Source organism: Ursus maritimus, unplaced genomic scaffold (genome assembly GCF_017311325.1).
Source record: "Ursus maritimus isolate PB19 unplaced genomic scaffold, ASM1731132v1 scaffold_18, whole genome shotgun sequence".
NCBI classification, from domain to species: Eukaryota; Metazoa; Chordata; class Mammalia; order Carnivora; family Ursidae; genus Ursus; species Ursus maritimus.
This window is the reverse complement of record NW_024424230.1, coordinates 29,541,461-29,563,372: the sequence shown is the minus strand read 5'-3', so window position 1 is coordinate 29,563,372 and position 21,912 is coordinate 29,541,461. Positions and strand designations below refer to the sequence as shown.

The window sequence follows — 21,912 nt, the reverse complement described above, 5'->3', positions numbered from 1 at the left end:
ACAGACTGGGAAAAAATATTTGCAAATCATATATCTGACAAATCTCAAGTAAACAAAGAACTCTCAAAACTTAATAGTAAAAAAAATAATGGAATAATCTAATTATACAATAGTCAAAGGACATGCACAGACATTTTACCGAAGAGGCAATACAGATGGCAAATAAACACATGAAAAGATGTCTGATATTATTAGCCATTGGAGAAATGCAAATTAAAACCATAATGGGATATCACTATACACCTAACAGAATGTCCGAAACGAAAAATAGTGATAACATCTAATGCTGGCAAGGGTGAGAATGTAAAGTAAGTACAGACACTCTGGAAAATGCATTGGTATCTTCTTTCAAAACTAAAAACGGACATATCCTAAGACCCAGCAATTTCACTCTTGGGCCTTTATCCCAGAGAATTATAGACTTGAGTTCATGTAGGAATTTGTATATAAATGTTCATAGCAGCCTTATTTATAATAAATGAAAACTGGAAACTATCCAAATGTGTTTAAAGGGTGAATGGATAAACTGTGGTTACATCCAAACTGAATGTTATCCAGTAATAAGAAGGAACACATTACTGATAAAACTTGGATGTGCCTCAGGATATAGTCCTGAATGAAAAAGCCAATCTCAAAAGGATGTGTACTGGATGATTCCACGTATGTAACAATCATGAAATGAACTATTTGTGTAGAGATAGAGAATGGAGTGGTGGACTGATGGTTGCCAGGAGATAGGGATTGGGGTAGGTAGGGGATCCATGTGGCTATAAGGAGTAACAAGGGAGTCTTATGGTAATGGTACAACTAGGTATCTTGATTATAGTGGTGGTTATGCAAGCTACATCAATGATAGAACACATATACCCACAAATGAGTATAACTGGTGAAATTCAGTAAATTCTATGGATTAAACCAATATCAATTTCTCATTTTTGATATTTTATAGTTATGTAACATAATACTGGGGATGCTAAGAGAAGGGTGTACAGGGCTTCTCTACCCATTTGTTTGTGATCTCCTGTGCCTGCACAATTATTTTAAAATAAATTTAAAAGAGGATTATGTAATTTCCTAAACATATGGTCGAATGAAGTTAAAGAGTTTCCAGTATGCAAACAGGAAGTGTTCCTCTTTCAGAAAATAGGTTTCCTTCACTACCAGAAAGTTCACTTTAGAAAACTCACTTTTGCTAAGACCTACATTCGTATCTGTTTTTGCTATTGGAATGAAATCTGAAGATGATTTTTTCACTTTTACGGAATTATTTACTTCTTTGCTTTATGTCCTTCCGGCTCATGAAGGGTTTCATAGAAACACTCTACTTGGCAGATAGCAAGGAAAACCTGTATTTGTAATTCAACCTATCAATATCATTCTTTTGAATTTACAGGATTGTCTTGGTCTCTATGATACCTATACTTATACATATACCTGCAGACATACAATGTTTTGTTTTGTTTTGGATAAAGCCAGAAGCCTGAGAATTGAAAATTATCACAAATGTCAGAGTTTGGCTACACAAGGATACCTAGGGAAGGTCACAGAAAGCTGAAATCTCCAGTAGGATAAGAATTTTAAAGCTTCACTTACTTGGTATTTCTTTTTGGACAGCCCTTTTAAGTGATAGATTTAAAAAATTATAAGTGATCAGAGCAATTTTATAATCTTGAATTTCATTTCGGAGCTCCAATCTGATTCCCCATGTAGCTTTTCTTTCCTCTTTTCCTTGAAAAGAAGCTTATTTCTAGATGCCTCTAATGACTTGTCAATTTTACAAATGTGACCAATGATCCATGAAAACCAAACAATTCACTGTAACGCCATTTTAAAAAGGAAGGGAAGCAAACAGTTATGTCAGTTCAAACTGAATAGACACAACCTTTGTTCTAATGAAACACGACACTGCCAAATGGAATGCCACTTAGTTGTAGGTGCCCAATATATGCGCAGCAAAGTTTAAATTTTTTATGACACATTTGACTGGAGAAGTGGATTTAATTCGTGTTATTTTCATCACCGTTCTTTTGATATAAGCATTAATTTTTATTTAAAAATTTTTATTTTGTATGTATGTAGGTGCTTGTGTGCATATGCGTGTGCGTATGTGTACGTACGTGTGCATGAAAGTGCATGTGTTTTTCTTTTAGGTTTCTGATATCTCATTTAAGACTTTGGAAAATGCGTATAGGGTCTAGATTCTCTCATATGGAGTCTCAAGTATAAATGATCTCATGTCCTTTCATCAATATGCCTTCTAGCTCAATGGTTCTCTAGCTTGCTGCAAAATCACCCCATTTGTTCAAACAGACTTTTGTGCCTACTTCCATTGTTTCTGATTTATGAGGACTAAGAGCCTGAGAACGTGTGTTTGCAACAATGTTTCTACGTGATACAGATTCTTTTGTTTAGGGGACTATTATTTGAGAACCACAGATCTCATCCAGGTTGAGTTTGTCCATACATGGAAATATTAGCTTTTCTGGAATGGCCAATAATCTTTTTTATGTCTTTCTCATTTATTGCCAGTTTTTACTCAGTTTGACTTCATTTATGATCTAACAGAAAAAAAGCGCTCATTCCTCCAAAGCTTTGTTCAAAATTCATTTACTCCAAGATTGCTACTTTGTTTCACATTTGAAAATTAGGAAAATAATTCCAGAATTGATTTTACAAAGTCTGTGCACCAAAGCCTATACACTTTGGTTATCAGAAAACTTGCTAGGCCTTCCTCCAGTTTTAATTTATCTTCCTTTTGAAACAATCCTTACATATTTCATTTGCTAGAGTCTAACTTGTGAAACAGATTAGAGCATAGTAACACAAAGAGAATTTAAATGATCCAGGTGAGGCATGAGGATGGTAGTACATAGTATTTATTGAGTCCCTAGTTTGTACTGAGTACTGTGCTAGATAAGCTAATGACATTATCTCATCTACCCTACCCGAAAACCTATGAAAGTGGTATTATCCCTGTTCTACAGAAGCAGACACTGAGACAGATTTTGGAGTGCACGAGATTGGTTAGGGATCAACACTTGCGAAGGAAGAAGTAAGAAACTGGATTGAGTCAAGGGAGAAGCTGAATGACAATGCAAGCCCAACAGAGTCTTTGCCAAACCAGCATGCAGATCTGGAACAAGATTTGCTTGTCGTGATGTCCCACTGGGTTGCAATGGCTAGATATTTATGTCCACACTTCACTGGAAATGGGTATCCCTGGGAAGAGTATGACCTGACAAGGACGCTTTGTGTAGCTGGGCATAGCCCTGAAGTGGTCTACTGACTATGCCTCTTATCTCTGTGCTGGGAGGATGTACTTCTTTGAAGGAGAATTTGGGTGTTCGTTGAATTTGCCACTGATTTGTCCAAGAACACAGTGATTGTCTCAGTGAAAATTCAAACTCAGGACTATCGGATTCTTTTGATGATATACTTTGTTATTTTCTGAAAAATACTTGCTAAGTAATGCCTTAACCTTGTCTTGAGGAGTCCATCATGGGCATTCACTGTCCTGTGTGACAATGCAACAATGACCTCAGGTACCACTGAACAATGTAGCAGTTTGTCCCTACATGCAAGGTCTCTATCCTCACTGTAATTTTGTCACCTGTCATCCTGTCAGGGTGCTGCATGAGCATGGAATCCATGAATAGTCTATTGCTTTCACCCAAGCTGCCATCATTCTTCATCCTGATGACTAAATCTCCTGACTGGTCTTCCTACCTTCGTTCTTGTCTCCCTCCAAGAACTAGATGGATAACGAAAATGTATTCATGCCACAACTCTGCTCAAATATTTGAAGTTATTTCTCTTCCTATGTATGTATATACAGATGTATTCTATGTGTGTATAGTTTTATTCCTGACACCATTTTTACAGTGTGCAGTTGATACATACACACTGAAATCGATCATTATCTCCCCTATTATAATTTCAGATTCTTCTAAAGTTTTTATTGGTCATTTTCATTCCTGAACAACCAGATTCTAAAAAAATGCCCATTATCCATTCAGTTATCACTACGTATTTCCTAAATAAAATGAATGAAAAAATGGTGTTCACAAAAAGAAAAAAAAGATATATAAGGATCACAAAACTGATTTGGGTTCAAATTCTAGTTTCAAAACCTACTCAAACTAGATAAATTACATCAAACTCTAACCTTTGTTTTTCTTTGTCTTCTATCTCAATTGGAATTAATGCATTGGCATTTTTAATGAAATGAAATAGAATAAGGCAATGTTATGGAAAAAGATAAGTAGGGCTAGATAATTGTGAAATTTAAATGTGTATCCCTATAATATTGTATAAATTACAACTCTCTTCCCATAAAAAATATAAACCCTCATCATTGGGAAAATGTGTTGATAGGGATTATCTAATGTACTGATAATAGATGAATTACTATTTTTTTCCCACTTTTTAAAATCTAAGTGGTATTTGCAATTACTGCATTATAGCATATCCAAGACACTCTGGTACATATTTATGCTTTGTGTGTGACAAAGTGTGTCTTCAAGGCAGGCCCTATCTCTGAAATTATTCTGAGGCTACTTGATATGTATGTACCAGGCAGGCTGGTCTTCCCAACCCCTCCTCCTCAATATTCCATGGCTTGTGCACACCCACAGCCCCACGATTCATTTCCTCCTTTATCTACTCTTATTGGCCCTTCCCAAAAGAATTGTCACCATTCATCTGCTCCTTCGTACCTGGTTGGGATGCTTCTCCATTCCGCATCTCCCTTCCCCCAAAATGCTGTCTCTACTGGTTTTCAGCAACAATTGCACATATGCGTGGTGTCATACTGTTCAATATTTAGTTCCGTTGTTTAATATAATGTTCTGTATCAAATGCATAGATCCTTTCTGAGACGAGAAAGTCCCTGAGAACAGAGACTGGATTACTCATTCCTTTACTGTGCTGCAAAGCCACCACCGCTCTGAAGATAAGCAGATGCTTGGCAGAACTCTAAATAGATGTTATTTTTCTTAACACAGCAATTTCCGATCTCTGCAGCTTTTATAGGCCCCCTCTCAGTGAAAGAATTGAACCGTTTTCATTAGATAGATAGATCACTGAAGAAGAAATAAGGAGTATTTCATGATCCCAGATCTGCATTCAGAGAGTTAGTCAGACTGTGGAAAGCAGAGTTTCAAGGCTTCAAACTGAGTATTAAGCTGCAATTAGATTGTCAGCGCTGAAAGGGTTGTCAGGGTCTATCTTCAGGATAGAACAGTTTGTGGTCTGCGACTGATATAAAACTTTTCTAAACCAGCTCCCAGATCCTTGGAACTCACTCCATTTGTAGCACCATTTTTACTTTGCACAGGTGGTCAGGGTCTTACAAAAACAAAAAAGCAGAAATTATTGCCTTTGACTCCCCAGTGTGACAGCAGGAGGCACAGTAGGGACAAAGACCATGCAAGCTCAGGGACCTAATGTAGTCTGGGAATCTAAAAAGGGCTGTATCATAGTCTGGATGGACTCTGGACAAAATTGTGCTACTGATCAGAAAACAGTGCTTTTCAGTAGTTTTGAGTATCATTTCCTTGTCCTTACTTTTTCTCACATTCTTCCCAAGTTCTGGCTATTACTGGCTTGTTCAGCACCTGGAGCTCCTCATTCCACCTCCAAAGAGCTAGCATTCTGTTCCTTCCTGCTCCAATACAATGCAATTGCTTATGTTCTCTCCTCTGAGGAGCATACTAAGATCCTGAAGCTGATGTAAAAAAAAAAAAAATTCAAGAACAACAACAATGGTTTAGAGGCCAAAAGTGAGCTTTCAAATCAGAAACGCTGGACATGTTCTCATAGCCCTAATTAGCTATGTGACCTTGAGCAAGTCGCTGAATCTTTAAAGCTTCAGATGACTCATAGCTAAATAGGATCATAAAGGAGTGTACTTCGTGGCCTTGTGGTGAAGATGAAATAAAATTACGTGTTCTCAGTGCCTGGTATGGAGACTTGCAATACTAAATGCATCATCAGTATCAAAAATGAGTATTATTCTCAGAGAAAATACTCAACTTTAAACAGAGCCCTTCAATATTTTTGCTTAAAGATGTCATTAATGATGAAGGACATCAAGCACTAAAACTTGTTTCTTTTTCTTGGTATAAATGGATTTAGGATTCACCAAAATGGATTCAGAATGCAGCCACCCACTCTACCAAACAAGCATGACAAGAAACAGCTGTCACCATCAGCACTTTCCCTTCAACCACTTTCTATGAGGAGGAGGAAGAGCTACCAAGTTAAAACCCTACTTCTCTGCCTCCTAGCACTGAACATAAGCACCAGCATGATTTCTTTCAGAAACTTCCAGAGTTTAACGTTATTACTCTAGGACTCTTCATAAAACTCCTTTGAGCTGGAGATGATGCAGGTGTCGGCATCTTTTCATTTTTACATGGAGAAAAAAAAAAATACTCTGAAATGAAGACCTAACCTTTGAAGAACATAAGAGTACACGTGATCAGGGTTTTAGTCTTAAATTTGTCACTAACAGCATGCTTTTATTAAAATCAGTTTCTATCAGTATATTTACTTCTCAAATATCCTCATCCATCAACTGCTTGCCTTACAACTACACAGGGCAGTTATGGGGTTAAAATAAAGTGTGAACGGAAAGCATTTTGAAAAGGAACAACCACTCTACAATTATAGGAACAATTATTCCCATCACAAACACCACAGCCAGAAGCCAAATTTGCATCTCAACACTTCATTATTGGAGACGTGGGTACATGAGCCATTTTAAAAAGATTGTAATTTGAGTTTTCATGGGTTTTGCACTTTCTGTGACTATCTTGTTTACTTGCTTTTATCTGAAAGGAAAAGTCTGTCAAATCTGCTAAATTACTCAGCTTACTGTCATTTTTCATATTTGTTTCAGTGATATATGTGCTGCTCGAGTCTCATCACTGCTAATCTGCAATTACCCAGACTAAGACAGGGGTCCCGTTGAATACCTTGTGAGCCGAGGGAAGCAGAAGCAGAGCCAGGATGGTGAGGGGAAGGCACATGCTAGTCAGTGTTGGAATCATGGGAGCAATCATTCTAGAGACAATCTGATTAACTTTTGCCTGAAGAAGGTTCCCTCACATTCTCACAACCACTAGCTTACAAGAGCCACTTGTAGCTCTTGACTGGCATTCAGTTAAAGGTTTATGTTCTCTAGGAATTCTGAGAAGTGCAATAAAGGTGGTCATGTTATTGCTGATGGCATACTTCTGTCTCCGGGTGCTCCCTCATGGCACTTCCCGGAAGTCCTTAAAAAAAAAAAAAAAAGTAGAACATTCCCACTCTTCAGAGGAGTATCTGAAAGGTTCACTGCTAAACCTATACTTCTCTTCTTCCTTTTTGTCAAGTACTGCAAAATAGATTCGTATTTAGCTGGTGAGATACACTTGAATTCCTATCTCAAAGCCATGTAACCATATCATACTAACCATATCAAACCATTTGCTTTGAAGAAAGAGAAGTAACAAAGGCAGGAGAACAAGTGCAGAGGAGACAAACATTATAGCTCCTAAAAAATAGCCAGCTGCCACTTTAAGAGGCTTAGATTTTCAAGTAAAATATAGAAAAAAATGCCACTACAAAAATTTATTGCACTAAATCATAGACCTGTTTCTGTATTAAGTATAGATTTATAAGCATTGAATCTATATGATATTTTCACTTTAAGAAAACTTAAGATACATTAGATGCAAAAATCCAAATATATGAAACACTTAAAATAGGAGAGAACAGTTTTAGTGAAGATCCTTAACCTTAGCAAAAGGATTTATTATCAGGCTACTTTAAGTCTAAAAATCATTAGCTGGAAACATACAAACTATTAAAATCCAGCTCAAATTTAAGGTCAATGCAAATAAAGAGAAAGCATCTAAAATTAGAACTAAACCATTCGATTTAGAGAATTGATTTATAAAAGTTTGATTTGCATGCAACTTCTTAGTACTTTAACTTTGTACAAAGTAAGTCATGGCAATAGAATTGTGAGATGATTCGCCTGGTCCCTGAACTGGGTTTTGGTCGTTTAATCTCTTCAGGAGTACTAAGGAGCACGAGGAGGACAAAGGACAAGTATTATTACCCTGTAGAGATGAGGCCATCACAGCTTGCCCATCAGGCCCTGATAGTGTCTGATCAGAGAATAAAGGAACTACATGAAATCTGATAATGGATCACAATCCTTGGTTCCCACATTATCAGAAACTAGCCATGTTTTCTGCTTTATCAATTTTGTTGGTTTGGAGAAATGAACTGAGGATCACAAATGATACAGCAGACGCAGCTTGAAGCAGATTGATGGTATATGGAAGGCATTTCTTATTCAACCTGACTTGTTCTGATTCTGGAGGGTGGGAGGGGTCCTGTGAATTCTAATGGTTAGTTTGGTCTTTACATTGTAGCTGGATCCCAAAAGCAAGCATTTTAAGTGTTAAATGCAGAAACCTGCAAAACTCTTAGGGCTCAAACTCTGAAAGTACACAGCTTCACCTCTACTAAACTCTAGTGCCCCAAACCAAACATAGGGCCAGCCCAGATCCAAGGAGATGGGAGAAACAGGTTATGCCTCTGGTCGGAGTGGTAAGGACACTGCAAAGTAGCACGTGGAATGGGGTATATTGTGGCAGCTGATACAATCTACCATAGGATTTCAAAGATTTCTCAGGAAAATCACACGCATCATTTCCTTCTCATAATTCTCAGTATGAACCTTGGAAAGCAGCCATACTTTACCAAGTACTCTGTACCCTTGGAGTTAAGAACAAACAAATAAAAAAATGTGGCACTCACCTGGCGGAACTGTTCTAGGTCAATTTTGTTGCCCACCAGCACCAGGGGAATTTCATAGGTGTGGCGGACTTGAAAAATGAGCTCTTTAAACTTGGCAGCTTCCTGGAATGATTGGCGGTCGGTGACAGAGTAGCAGATGATGAATCCCTCCCCACCTCGCATGTACTGCTCCCGCATGGCTGTGAACTCTGCCTGCAGGAAAAGAGTGACATTGTTACGTAGTTTAAAACAGTGAAGCCAACATGTAAATAAAATGTCAAAAGTAGATAAATTATGAGATGAAGTAGTTTGGGTAGAAATTTTGTAAAAGTTTATTTCTGGGCGTTGCATATAGAAAAGCAGTAGGAGATATAACTGTACCATTATGAAATCTGAATGCTTTAAAGTGTTCCGAGTGTTGATCTTTAAGCATAGAAAATTTGATTCAAGAGATCTTGGGGGAGATATGTTAAATAGCAGGTTAACTAATGAATTCTTAGGGATTATATATATCCTTTTAATAGCTTTCTACTTAATGGTCTAGTTTTAGGAAAGGGAATCTAAATTTGTATACTCTAAAACCTAGAGGAACTAATTTTCTCCTCAAAAAGATGAAAAGAAACACAAGTTTAACCTTGATTATCCCTGTGAACAAAGGAAGTTATTAGCATAGATAATCCCAGACCCAGTTATGTGCTTGGGTTTTCTTAGATTTGTCTCCCAGAGCGGTGTAAGAAGGGGGAGCTTGACGGCTGAGTCATGCGGCACTTTCCACGTTCTGCTCACTCTTACATCCTCTTCTCTCTTGGAGGAGGAGGACAGGATCACCTTCCAAAGGTACCGATGTCCCAGTCTTGGAGACACTGCTGTCTCAGCTTTGCATGTTGCAGCCCACCTGAACTACAATTTCCTGGCAACTCAAAATTCAGTATTTGGTCTAAGCAGCTATCTGAACCATTCCTTTTAGTCTGAAGTATCTGTTTTCCTTCACTGTTACTTTGCTGAATCCATTGTTAAAATCACAAGGGCTGGTTAGATACAAGCCAGGGGAAATATAAAACTTAGACTCTGGAGCTGTGGAACAAGCCATGTGAAATGATAAAAGAACGCAAGAACGTATTGTGACTTGGAAATAAATCATCGAAGAAAGCAAGCTTCACACGAGCTTAAGCTGTATTTGAAGATCTTGAGATGTGAATTCTTCACCCAGCAAGCTATTTATAAGAATTACTAAAATGCGGTCTTCAGAGTAATTGTTGAAAAAATGTCAATTTGATTTAACATAGCTTGATTTTTGAGGGGTGGAAGTGTTTACGTAGATCCAGAAATTGTGGAAAACTGAGGGTCTTACAAGTGTAGAGAGTAATAAAGTTAACAGGGTATGGAGTTAGTGGGTGAATCTTTGAAAACATTTTCAGTCAACACGGAATGGGTGCAAACAGTATCACTGGGTTCAACCAATCATTTTAAAGTTTTACGAACTTGAGCCCAGAAAGGGGGAGAAAAGGAGAGAGAGAGAGAGAGAGAAAGACTTGTCCAAGGATGAACAGCTAATGTCAAGTTGGTTTAAATAATTTATCTTCTCTGATTTGCACTATCTCAACTTACTTAGTACTAAAGTTTACTTTACCTCAATCCTAAATTTCACCATGTAAGTGTCATGTGCTAACATGGGAGAAAGAAATTCTACTGGGCCTCAGTTTCTTCATCTCTAAGACAAAGTTGGCTTATAAAATTTCTGACATCCCTCCCAGTTCTGGCATTCTCTAATTCTGAAAACCCTTTGCCTCAGTCAGAATCCCATAGCTGATGTGGACTGACTAGAGCAGTATGGACTGAAATTGCTAAATGAGGTTTCCCCAACTTAAAATTAAACGTTTTTCAAATAGAAATGGTAAAACCACTGTAGAAATATGTGATATTTAGGAAAATATAAATGGATTTTTTACATCAGTGTATATAATAAAAGTGCACCGTAAAAGTGCAAAGTAACCTGGAAAAAATTTATTTTACAATTTATAGTTCACTGTATTTGCTAATTACTACCTTAAGAGTTAAAATTCTTTATTTTTAATTGCCCATTGAAAAATAATATACACGTTGCAAAATATTCAAGAGGTACAGAAGTATATAAAATTAATTTTTCTATCTCCAACCCTAGTTTTCTTTTCCAAATGCAGGACAGTTAATAATTTACCCTTACAGAAATCGTCTATGTACACACAAGCAAAGACATCTACATTCCACCTTTACATACTTCTTATACTCAAATGGGCACATAATGTATACAATGTTTACTTTTCACCTTAAGATTTAACATCCCTAATATACCTTGGAGACCATTCCATATAAGCACAAATAAGTATTAGTTGCCATGAATGCATCATAATTCCTTTAATACACGTACCATAATTTATGTAACTAGTTGCCTATGAACAGATATTTAGAGGTCTTCCTTTTCCTATTATCAACTATATTGCAATACAGATTCCCAAACATCCACGTTGCACAGATGTAACTGTGAGAAGTAGCACTGCTAGATGAGGGAGAACACAGATTTTTACTTTTGGGAAATAGTGCCAGTCTCACCAAAGATACCGTACCAATAACCCCAACATTATAAAAACGTACCTGTTTCTCCTCATTCTCACCCATGCCACTTACCAAATTTTTCTACCTTTTATAAATTTTAGGGTAAAAAATAGAACCTTGTTTCTTTCATCTGTAGTTACATGCGAGTCATACTGAGCGTCTCCTATGTTTCTTATACATTTACAAATTCTCTCCTAGACAGGATTTTAAAAAATGAAATGTTTTTTATTCTTTGATGTGGGGATTGAAAAAAAAATTCTAACTGGAGAAGGTTCTTTCTATGTGAGACATAAAAAAAAAAAACACAATACATTTGAGTACATTAACAATAACTACATCATACAGAAAAGACCAATAAATATGAAGAAGTCCAACACCTATTAGGCAGGCAGGCAAAGTACAGGAAAGTAAAATTCACAGAGAATATCGGATGAATGAATGAGTGAATATTGTGCTGGTTAACTAGACTCCAAGTCACATATACGTGATATTAATAGATCCACCAGTCCTCCCATTTGCTCTGAATTGAAGTCTCCAGGGATGAGGTTCTAGCATTAGTATTTTAAAGAGTTCCTTGTTTGATTTTGCTTTGCACCTAGATGCAGGGGTATATAACTGTGTTTGTGCTCAAAAGTGGTCTTTACGATCAGAGCGCAGAACCTGGGAAGCATAGTACATGACTTCTAGGTCTGTTACTCAGAATACGTCCTCTAACAAATCACCTAACCCTTCAGCACCTCAATATCCTTTGTCAAAAGGGATTAGGACACACATTTAACTCGTCTTACAGGGCTGTAGAAAGGATCAAATGAAAGAAGAGATGTAAAAATGCTTTGATCAATTTTTAAAATACAATACAAATTAAGCCTATTATCATCTCTGGTACAAATCCTGCAGGATAGAAACTTTCACTGGGAGTACAGGCATAAAATCCTCTTTGAGCTGCATTAAATATAAATGTAGACATATTTCTCAAATATCCTTAATCAGAAAATTAAGGTTTTGGGTTTTTTTTTTTCCCCTCCAAATAGGAAACTCTTTTCCACCAATAAAACAGATCTATTAAGCTATCCCAATGAAAGGGGAGGATACTTCCTCTTAGCTGACCTTATCTATACTAACTCTTTTCATACCATCTATGGGTTTTTCTTAAAGATGTACTGGAAACTGGTGTGGCACATAAAGTTGAGCAGAATCTCTGCAGCTATTATCAACTTAATAATATATGATACTGAAATCACTTTATAAGAAAAATGTTATGTTCAACATGTTGCTTCCGTCTTTATTCACCCATGAATTAAAGATCTCTGTGCTTATGTTCTGCGTATCCTGAATGTTAATATCTTCTTCATTTGCTTCTTGCTATAAATGAAACTTGTTGGTTAATTATTCAGGAACGTGACTAGATTCCATTTGCTATCCATAAGTAGAAAAATATCAATGAAAGAGGCCTACTGTATAAAATGTTACAAACGTCCATTTCTAATATTATTATTATTTTTTTTAAAGAGAGGGAGGGAGGGTCTGTGGGGCCATGGGGTGAGGGGAAGGGAGAGAACTCCAAGCAGGCTTGATGCCCAGCACAGAGCCTGAGGCAGGGCTCAATCTCGAGGCCCTGAGATCATGACCTGAGCCGCAATCAAGAGTCAGACGTTTAACCGACGGAGCCATTCAGGTGCCCCTTTCTCTAAGATTTTCTAAGCTATTCCAAGTACAACAGTGTAGCTTCATCAGTTCCCTTTGATAGGTTTCCTTGCATTAAAATAGGGTGAGAATACTCTTAATTCTGAACACAAAGTATTCTGATTAATCTCATATTCCAGTTTCTGGATTATCAGAGTATTTTAAGCAGGCTTTCAGAAGTATAGGGACTGGACCAGCTCCCCGTTTTATTTAACGAGTGCTACTACAATATAGGAGTGCCACACTGTTTACAACATGCACTAGCGCTATGGTCAGGCCAATCCCCAAATGCTTTCCAGCACAACACACACATATACCATTGTCTGTGGTTGCCATACTCATGATAGCCACCTCTCCATACCAAACTTAGGTTCCTAGTACACAAAAAGTAAATGAGAAAATAAGTCACTCATGCCAAGTGGTCAGATACATTAACTACCAAAAAAGTCTAGCTCTTTCCTGGTTGGCCAAACTTAAGTAGGCCAGGAGGAAACAAATGAAGAGCAATGAAGTGCTACATGATCCATGGGGATTTAGAAAATGCCAAGAGCAGTCTGCAGGAGGAGAGCAAAGAGGACGTGGTAGACAAAATGTGTTATTTTTTCTTAAATTTGTCAACTGCAAAGGGGTCCTCAACTTTCATGCAATCTTACTTTCAAAGATTATGTATTGTTACCCTTAAATAACCTTTCATGACCCAAATTCAGTATTTGCATGGCACTTAAACATCAGGGGCCTGCATACCAGTCCACAATTCAGTTTTTGAAGGGAGGCTGTCAGAGGAGCAAAATGGCTGTTGTTGCTTTTGTTTGCATGTTTTTAAAGAAGGAATAAAAACAAGAATGAAAATATTATCAAAGTGACAAAAGTGTAGGTATCATAAATTTGCTGTAATTGATGCAAAGTACCAAGATTGAAATCAATAGTGGTGGTGGTTCTTCAGCCTCAAACTGAAGCCTTAAGGTCGTTGAGAGTGTTCAATTAAAATGGAAATGAACAAAGAACTGTTAGAAATGCTAGTAATGAATGGTCAAAGATGGTATCTAAAAGGCCAAATATAATTAATGAATTTATACTATTTTGTAATTTTCAGAGAACATAACCATGTCCATTATCCATTTGTCTATCATTGTCTTTCAATATTTGACATTTCTGTATTTTCAGGAGTGCATTAAATCATGGAATACTGCCTAACTCATTCATCAAATATTTATTGAGCACTTATGTGACAGACATGTCAGATTTGAGATGGCTTAATACATATAATGAAACAAAAATATGAGTAAATGTGGAAAAGAACAAATAGAAATTAGAACATTGAAACGAAGATAAAGTGGTTTGATCTGCAAATTTGACTCAACTTGTAGAAAATCAAAGCTACACTGGGAACATGATCAATTCCATCACTCTTGTGGTCAATAAAAAAACATACTGATGTGTCAGGTGACATGAGTCTCTCCCTGAGCACTTAGAGGTGAATGCATTTTCTCTTATGAGGTTTCAAATAGGGCACAGTGCCCTCAATGTCAACAGGATCTGCAGTAGCAGGTTTTCTAAGACTAAGTCTCAAATTGTGTTTTTTCAACTTAAATCTCACCAAACATTTTGTAGATTTACTCACTGATACTGCTGCAACACTCAAGCAGGGTAACAGAAAAGCTGCTTTGTAAAAAATACTACATGTTAAGATTGTGAATGATAGTTAAAAATATTTTGATTTTCATGCTGGAAAAAAGTGGAAGTCCCAGATTTAATGCCTAGATGTGTCATTTAACACTGGTGGATTCATAGTGCCTAAAATCTGGCTATAATAAAGATCACTCCTACATGTGAGGCTCTTACCTCAATACAACTCAAAATGAATGCTGAGGTTGCACTGCACGCTACGTAATTCATGGACTCAGCGCAAAATGAAAATGTGGGGACCCCTGTTCAAAAATTGAGCATTTCAAGACAGCAGCAGCAGAGCATTCAAGCAAGTACAGGACCCTTCTCAGCATGGAGCCCTGGGTGATTGCACAAATTCCTAGCCCATGAAGCCAGCCCCGTTGGCATGGTAGAATCACAAAAGAACATCCAAGAGTGTATGTGAGAAGAACTCCAAAGAGACAGTCCCTGGGCAGGTCTTTCAGCAAAAGGGGCAGTGGCAATTCTGCTCTGACACTAAGTCACTTCTGAAGCTTCCTGACCCCAGTGAGGGACACAAGATTAGACAAAGGGTGGGAAGTGTGGGATTGGGGAGAAAATGACGGATATGTGGTAGGGGACTGAAATATGTACTTCATATGGGAAATGTTATTACTGAAAAAGACAGGAGTATGGCATATGTAAAGGGCTGGCATGTTCCTATTGTTGAGTGAAGTCACATTCTGGAAAGCCCTGACAACCAGGTTTCAGATTTGATGTGATAGGAAAACAGAACTCAAGAGAATTTTTTTTTTTTTTTTTTTTTTTTTAACCTGCAGCCCTATTTCAGTAGGATTGATCTGGCAACAGGAGTAAGGGGGGAGAGAGGTTAAAGGCGGGGGGGATGAAGGCTTTTACAGTAACCCTGAAGTGAATTTCCATGGGGGAAAAAAAAGGGAAAATACTTGAATGAGAGGTCACAAAACAGAAAAATGGAGAGAAGACAAATATTTCTGTCATTTCAAGGAATAAAAAGACTTGATGCCCACCAGTTTGAGCATGAGAAAGAAGAAATGGAAGCATGCTATTGATGGTTCTATTAATAATACGAAGCAATAGGTTGGGCTTTTGCACATGCCCTGACTCATTATTAGCTCCCACAATAATAGGGGGGGGGGGAGCAAAGCAGAGAGATATTAAATGATATGGCCAAAGTCCTGGAGTTGCCAATTAGGAAATCAGAGACCTATCATGTCACACTTCCTCTCCAAAGACAGGAATTAAATTAAATCTAGCACCAGTTTTGGTAGTTCTGGAGCCTGGGAAACTGCAGAAGTGTAAGACAGAAGTGGATTGAGAAAGTCAGGTATTTAAGGCCCATTTTGTCTCACCCAGATTTGTGCTTGTTCAATCAGAATTGACCCTAGGCACCTGAAAGGAACTGTCCACAAGTAACTGGAAATCTAGCTTATGGGAAATAACAACTGAAGCGGGGAGAGTGGAAAGCCACAATCAGGAGACGTGTCTTTTGGACTGACCAGAAGGGCAGGGGTTACGGTGTAAAGCAAACTTATCTGGATCAGTTTGGTGGGGGAGGGCAGGGATTGTTTTCATCACTTTTTCTTTAAAAAGTCTGGAGCTCTGTCCCATTGAGAGTGTATTTTTCAATTGTAAAGGAAATTTTATGAAAACAGTTTTTGACAGCTATTTTCTCATTTTGTTCCCTCTTGCCAAACACGCTCAGTACTTCAGTTTCCAGGTTTTTGCATTTTTAACTCTATGTGTTGTAATTCATGTGCTTTGCTCTCATTCCCAACACTAGACTAAGCTACCTGAGACTATTCAGCATGTATTTTCCAAAGCACTAAGGGACCATGCCTGGATCAGAGCCCAATAGATAATTACATTATCATTTGGTTAACTACTTACTTTAAGCTAAATGTTTTTAAGAGACGTTACTGTTCTCTGGATGATGTACATTTAAGGAGAGGCTAGAGGATGAAGACAAAAGGAAAATGAATCAAATCTCTAAACTAAATGGATAAGATGTTTAGTTATTCAACCCTATACAGGTAAGGGCAGGTCTAGTTTAACTTTTTATGTAAACGCATATTCCACTGAATTCTGTATCAGTTATAAAGTAATTGAATGCTCCTTATTTCATTTTCTACTTTCAATCATTTGTCTTACTCTAAGAGAGGATGAATTTTCTCGTCTTTGGATGCATCAGGAGTCTGCCTTTCCCCATCTGATTTGTATTTCCTCAAAGACTTAGAGTTTCATGACTGCCTCTGGTGGTATAAATCCACTAAAAGATATTTCTCATCACAGCTGGTTTCCTGTTTATGTTGGAGGTCACTCACACTGGGAGCTGCTTTCCTGCTGATAAAACCTACAGAAATGCATCTTGGAAGACGGTAGCATAACTGTGCCATGAAGGATTCTGTCTACTGCATTTTAGTCATTCTCAATGCGATACTGAAGTGATGATCCCAACAAAAGTGCAGTGAATAAGAAAACCCACATGCCAAAATTCCATTTTCTAATTGACTTAGAGCATATGATAGGAGACTATTCTAAAGAAAAATGGTACGTTATATACACATGAAATATATAGTATCTAAGAAAAATGTCATTTATGTCACATTCTCTAAAAAGCTTATCACACAAGGTAATTTGTATTTCTATAGCTGAATGGGAAAAATAAGTTACTCTTTGGTTCCTTCCAAGGTAAAAAGTAAATCATCTTGTTTTGTAATACGGTAATTTGTCACTAGATAGATAACCCGAAAATTTTAGAGTTGTATTGAGAAGGTGGCATATTCTCCCTATATAAATGAGGAAAAGATGCCCAGAGAAGATGTGTTTGTCCTCCTTAATATCAGTATTACAGTGACAAAATTTCTTTCTTTGATCAAATTCTGCTTAAGCTCTCCTGAACCTATCAACTAGGTCTCAACTTTTAAGCTTCTGTCTCTCTGCATTGTCAAGTTTTAGCAAAACTCCTAAGTTCATTTAGCTAGAATTTTCCATCGTCCGTATCTCATCATCCTCAATATCTAATTATGGTCCTCAACCTCTACCATCCTCCAGATGATGTCTGATCACCCTGGACTGGCTTCAGTAAGAATCCTGCTTTGTTGATTTAGCCAGAATTCCCCCTTATACCCTAAGGATTTTTCTTAGCAATTTCCCATCCACTGATTCCCCACTCTGCTCCTCAGCTTTAAATTCCCACTTGTTCTGCTGTATTCAGGAAACAAGCTTGATTCTGTTCCCCTTTTGCAGTATTCCTGACTACAACCTACTTTTTACCACTTGAACTGTCCAGCTCTGATTTTCCTTCAACAACTGGGCAGAGATTGCAGGGCTCCCGACCCTCGTCAAGTACGAGCTATACCTCACCTTCCAGTTTAGTTACAGCCTCCTGTGTGGCTGCTCTAACTCCTAGGCTCTCTTTTCCAATCAATCCATCATTCATTCATTTCTCTGTCCAACTAATCTTCTTTAAGTACTGCAGATTCCTTATGTAGTTCATCCGCCTCCAAAGGTCCAATGGTTACCCATCTGCTTTCACATCAAATCTATACTCATCTGCCTGATTTTAAGACCTTATATAATCTGATATCATGCTGCATATCCACCTTTATCTCCATTTAATCCTAAATATGCACTCTCTGCTGTAATGGGGTCACTTCCTTCAATGGCTTGATATTAGCTGTCTCCTCTCTCAATTGTGTCTTCAATTACGCTGTTCCCCACACTTGAACTTTTTCTAGCTGATAGAGATTTTAGTGATTATTGACTACAACTCTTACTCTGCAGATGAGAAAATCTAGGTCCAGAAAATTAATGATATCATCATTTTCTCATGCCGGGTCAGAAAAACTAGTCTTCTAATCTCTTTTATATTGTTGGAAAGCCAATTTTCATCTTCAGTGACCTGAGTGCATACTCTTCATGGTCAATTATTTTTTTCTTCTTTTATGCATCTATGTTAACAAACCCAGCCCTTACTGATAATTATTCTGTTTTGTATATTTTCCTCACAAACCTCAAAAATTAGCAATTATTTCTCTAACTCAAATATATTATTTGAGTTATTTTTTTTTAAATAAGATTTTATTTATTTATTTGAGGGAGAGACGGAGAGTGAGAAGGAGAAGCAGACACCCCGCTGAGCGGAGAGCTGGATGCAGGGCTTGATCCTAGGACCCTGGGATCATTACCTGAGCCGAAGGCAGATTCTTAACTGACTAAGCCATCCAGGGCACCCCTATTGGAGTTAGAGTTGTATCATCAAGTAGATTCTGGGAGTCAACATCAAGGCTTAAACTATTTCTAATGTTTCTATCAACCAGATTTTGGATATATGAAAACTTCAATTAAATTGCTATTTAAATGGCCAAATGCCATTTCAGATAAATTATGCTTGTTCTATATAGAATGCATATGCTCTAGAAAGGAGATAAGCAAGCTTCTAGAACTACAGGAGTATGTAAGAGACTTATAAGACACGTTTTCCTTGATCAATCTTAAAATCTGGAGGAAAAAGTTTTAAAAACTTATACTTTTAAAACCTGTCTACATAAGCAAAATCAGAATTTTTGTTCATGTCAGCCAATATCCTTCTTTCAAAAGAAAGAAGTTTGACACTTTGTATGCCAATATATAAAAACTTTGAATACATAAAAAAATTATTTGTCCCAAATTATTTCAACTTCCTACAGTAACTGTACTTTCCAAATAATTTGGTTATATGAACATAATTGTGCTTCATTCCATTTTTAAATTAACTGAGTTCCTCAATGTGTTCCTAAAAACAAAATAACTTTGTAATTCTAGTTTGATGATTTCAGAATCATTTTCATCTAGCTATTTAAAATGCAATAATTTCAAAATTACGCATTTAACTATAAGCCAAGGAAAATGATATAATGAAAAAAGATAATGAGAAGTGAGTTTTGAAACTTAACATGGGTTACTTTCATTGCGTTGTTTGTGAGATGCCTCAAAATGGATTTGGTGGGGAAGATGACAGGTCTTGTGAATTTAAGTTGAATAAAAAGCCATAGATATTAATATATGCTTGTATAACATATAGACTTTATTATTTTAAAAATGCACTTGGCACCTGGTCTATATAAAAATTTGAAGCATTCTCAGAAACCATCTCTACTTTAAAATTTGGAAATTTGCTGTTCAAAATCATTGACAATTTCTCCGTCCTTTGCCCCTCAAAAATGCAATTGTCATGCTAGATTTTTAAAATATCAATAGTATCATTGGAAACAAAATGATGGCAACAGTACCTCAAAATTTCTAGAATATTAAAGGTAAAAACAGAAACAAGATCATCAGAAGGCTTCCTAATGAAATCTTGGGTATGTCACTGAGTCACAAACCTACAGAAAAAGTAAGAGTGGGTCAGGGAGCAGTTATCATGGTCACTAAAGGAATAGCTGGGAAAATAACCCCTCTTTACCCCACTTCAACAGCTATGGTTTTTTTCCCTGTGAAAAGCCATGCTGATGCTATTAAAGAGAGTAGACTCTCTAGCTGGGGAATACCTTGGTGTGAATTTGAGGAGGGTAGAGGGAGAGAAAGCAGATACTGAAGTGATTCTGAACTGCTTCACAGGACAACACAGTGGGGGCAGTGGTGAATGAATGAGGCACTCCTCAGATAGAAAAAGCACCAACAGAATCCCCTACATCATCCCTAGAGCACACACCTCCACACCCCTCACCTTTTTGTGGAAAAAGACCTGCTGGCAAGTCTTTCAGATTTCAGCATTTATGGATGCTTCCAGACTGGTTAAGTGCCATGATGTCCTGCGCTAACCTATCGTAGTGCATGACAGACAGTGTTATTGCTATTGTCTGCGGTACTCTGGGGGGATTATAAGATCCATGAGGGCAGGGAACCTGTCTAGTGTGTTCATCCTTCTATAGCCTTCACACAATAACATCTGGCATAGTAGACACATCGTATGTTGGATAACTAATAGACGAACTTTTAAAATCACAGTATCAGGCATTATCATTTAACCGATGAAATTTTCAGGATGCATATAAACTTCCATTTCCCAACCAGCTTTTGTCATAACAAAAGTGGAACCCAAATTTCTACTCATACTGGATAATATTAGGAAAGTTGAATTTAAGTATTTGAAACAACCAAGAAAAGTACAAATGTCCCCTGTCCTGGAACTCATAAATAAGAACTGTTCTCAGAAATTTTAGAAGACTGACATGAAAAATTAGAGATACCATACATTTTTCTAACCTTCTCAACATTTTTCCTCAGTCCTGGTCACTCTGTGATACACATCTTTTAGGAGCTATCATACTTAGAACATCAGTATAATCCTGAAATATAGGTTCTATTACATGTGATGGTCTTATTCCATATCAAGGTCAGATTACAGATTATCATCAAGATGAAATTACAAAGAGAATATGACTTAAGAGTCCCATAAACATGAATTTGCTGGGTAAGTTTCTTCACTTTGTTGACCATCTATTTCCTTATCTGGAATATGAGAAATCGATGCTTCTCTAATACCATTAAGTGTAATAATGTGTCATTATATAGAAAAGTGACTTATACTATGTTTGGTTCTAAAATGGTTTGCCACTGAAAAATATTAGTTATACCTCTATCATTTTTATCCATCTTCTTGGAAACCAAAGTAACGAACCCTGATTTCAATGTTTTACTACTGAATATTTTAGTCACCAATTTAGTTTGCAGTCTTTGAAAACACACTTGCTTTCCTGTGCAGTACCTATGTAGAGAGTACTGTTATCAGAGTGAGTCTAAAATTATGTTTCATGCTATTTGGACCTCAGAGGTGTATTAGAGAAGCTGAAAAGGGAAATAGTAAGAGTTTGACATACCAGAAATATGGTGGCAAGCAGCCTGTCTTGCATGGTTTCAGAGGTAAGCAGAAGAAGGAAAAAAGGATAAGTGGGAGATGTGCTCTGGAGTACATCAAATCCATCTGCAAAACTGATTTAGTTATCAACTAACCACAAAGCTTCCTGCTCTACATATTTCAGAGTTGAATCCAATTTGCTCAAATCTAGATTGAATAAAAAAGAACAAATAAGACATGGATGGAATATTTCCGGGAGTTACATAAATTTACAAATAAAGATAAAAATGCATTGGGGAAAAATAAAAGCCTTCCCAATCTTACCAGATCAAAGAACC

The 21,912-nt window shown here is 37.2% G+C and overlaps 1 protein-coding gene across 1 annotated transcript in view; it reads right to left on the bottom strand.

Annotated features, from left to right (window-relative positions):
- Positions 1-21,912, bottom strand: part of RIT2 (Ras like without CAAX 2) — a 349,576-nt gene that overhangs the window by 165,606 nt on the left and 162,058 nt on the right. Inside the window, exon 4 of the mRNA XM_008691412.1 lies at positions 8,815-9,006. Coding sequence (XP_008689634.1) covers positions 8,815-9,006 — 192 coding nt within the window. The remainder of the gene's footprint in view (positions 1-8,814; positions 9,007-21,912) is intronic.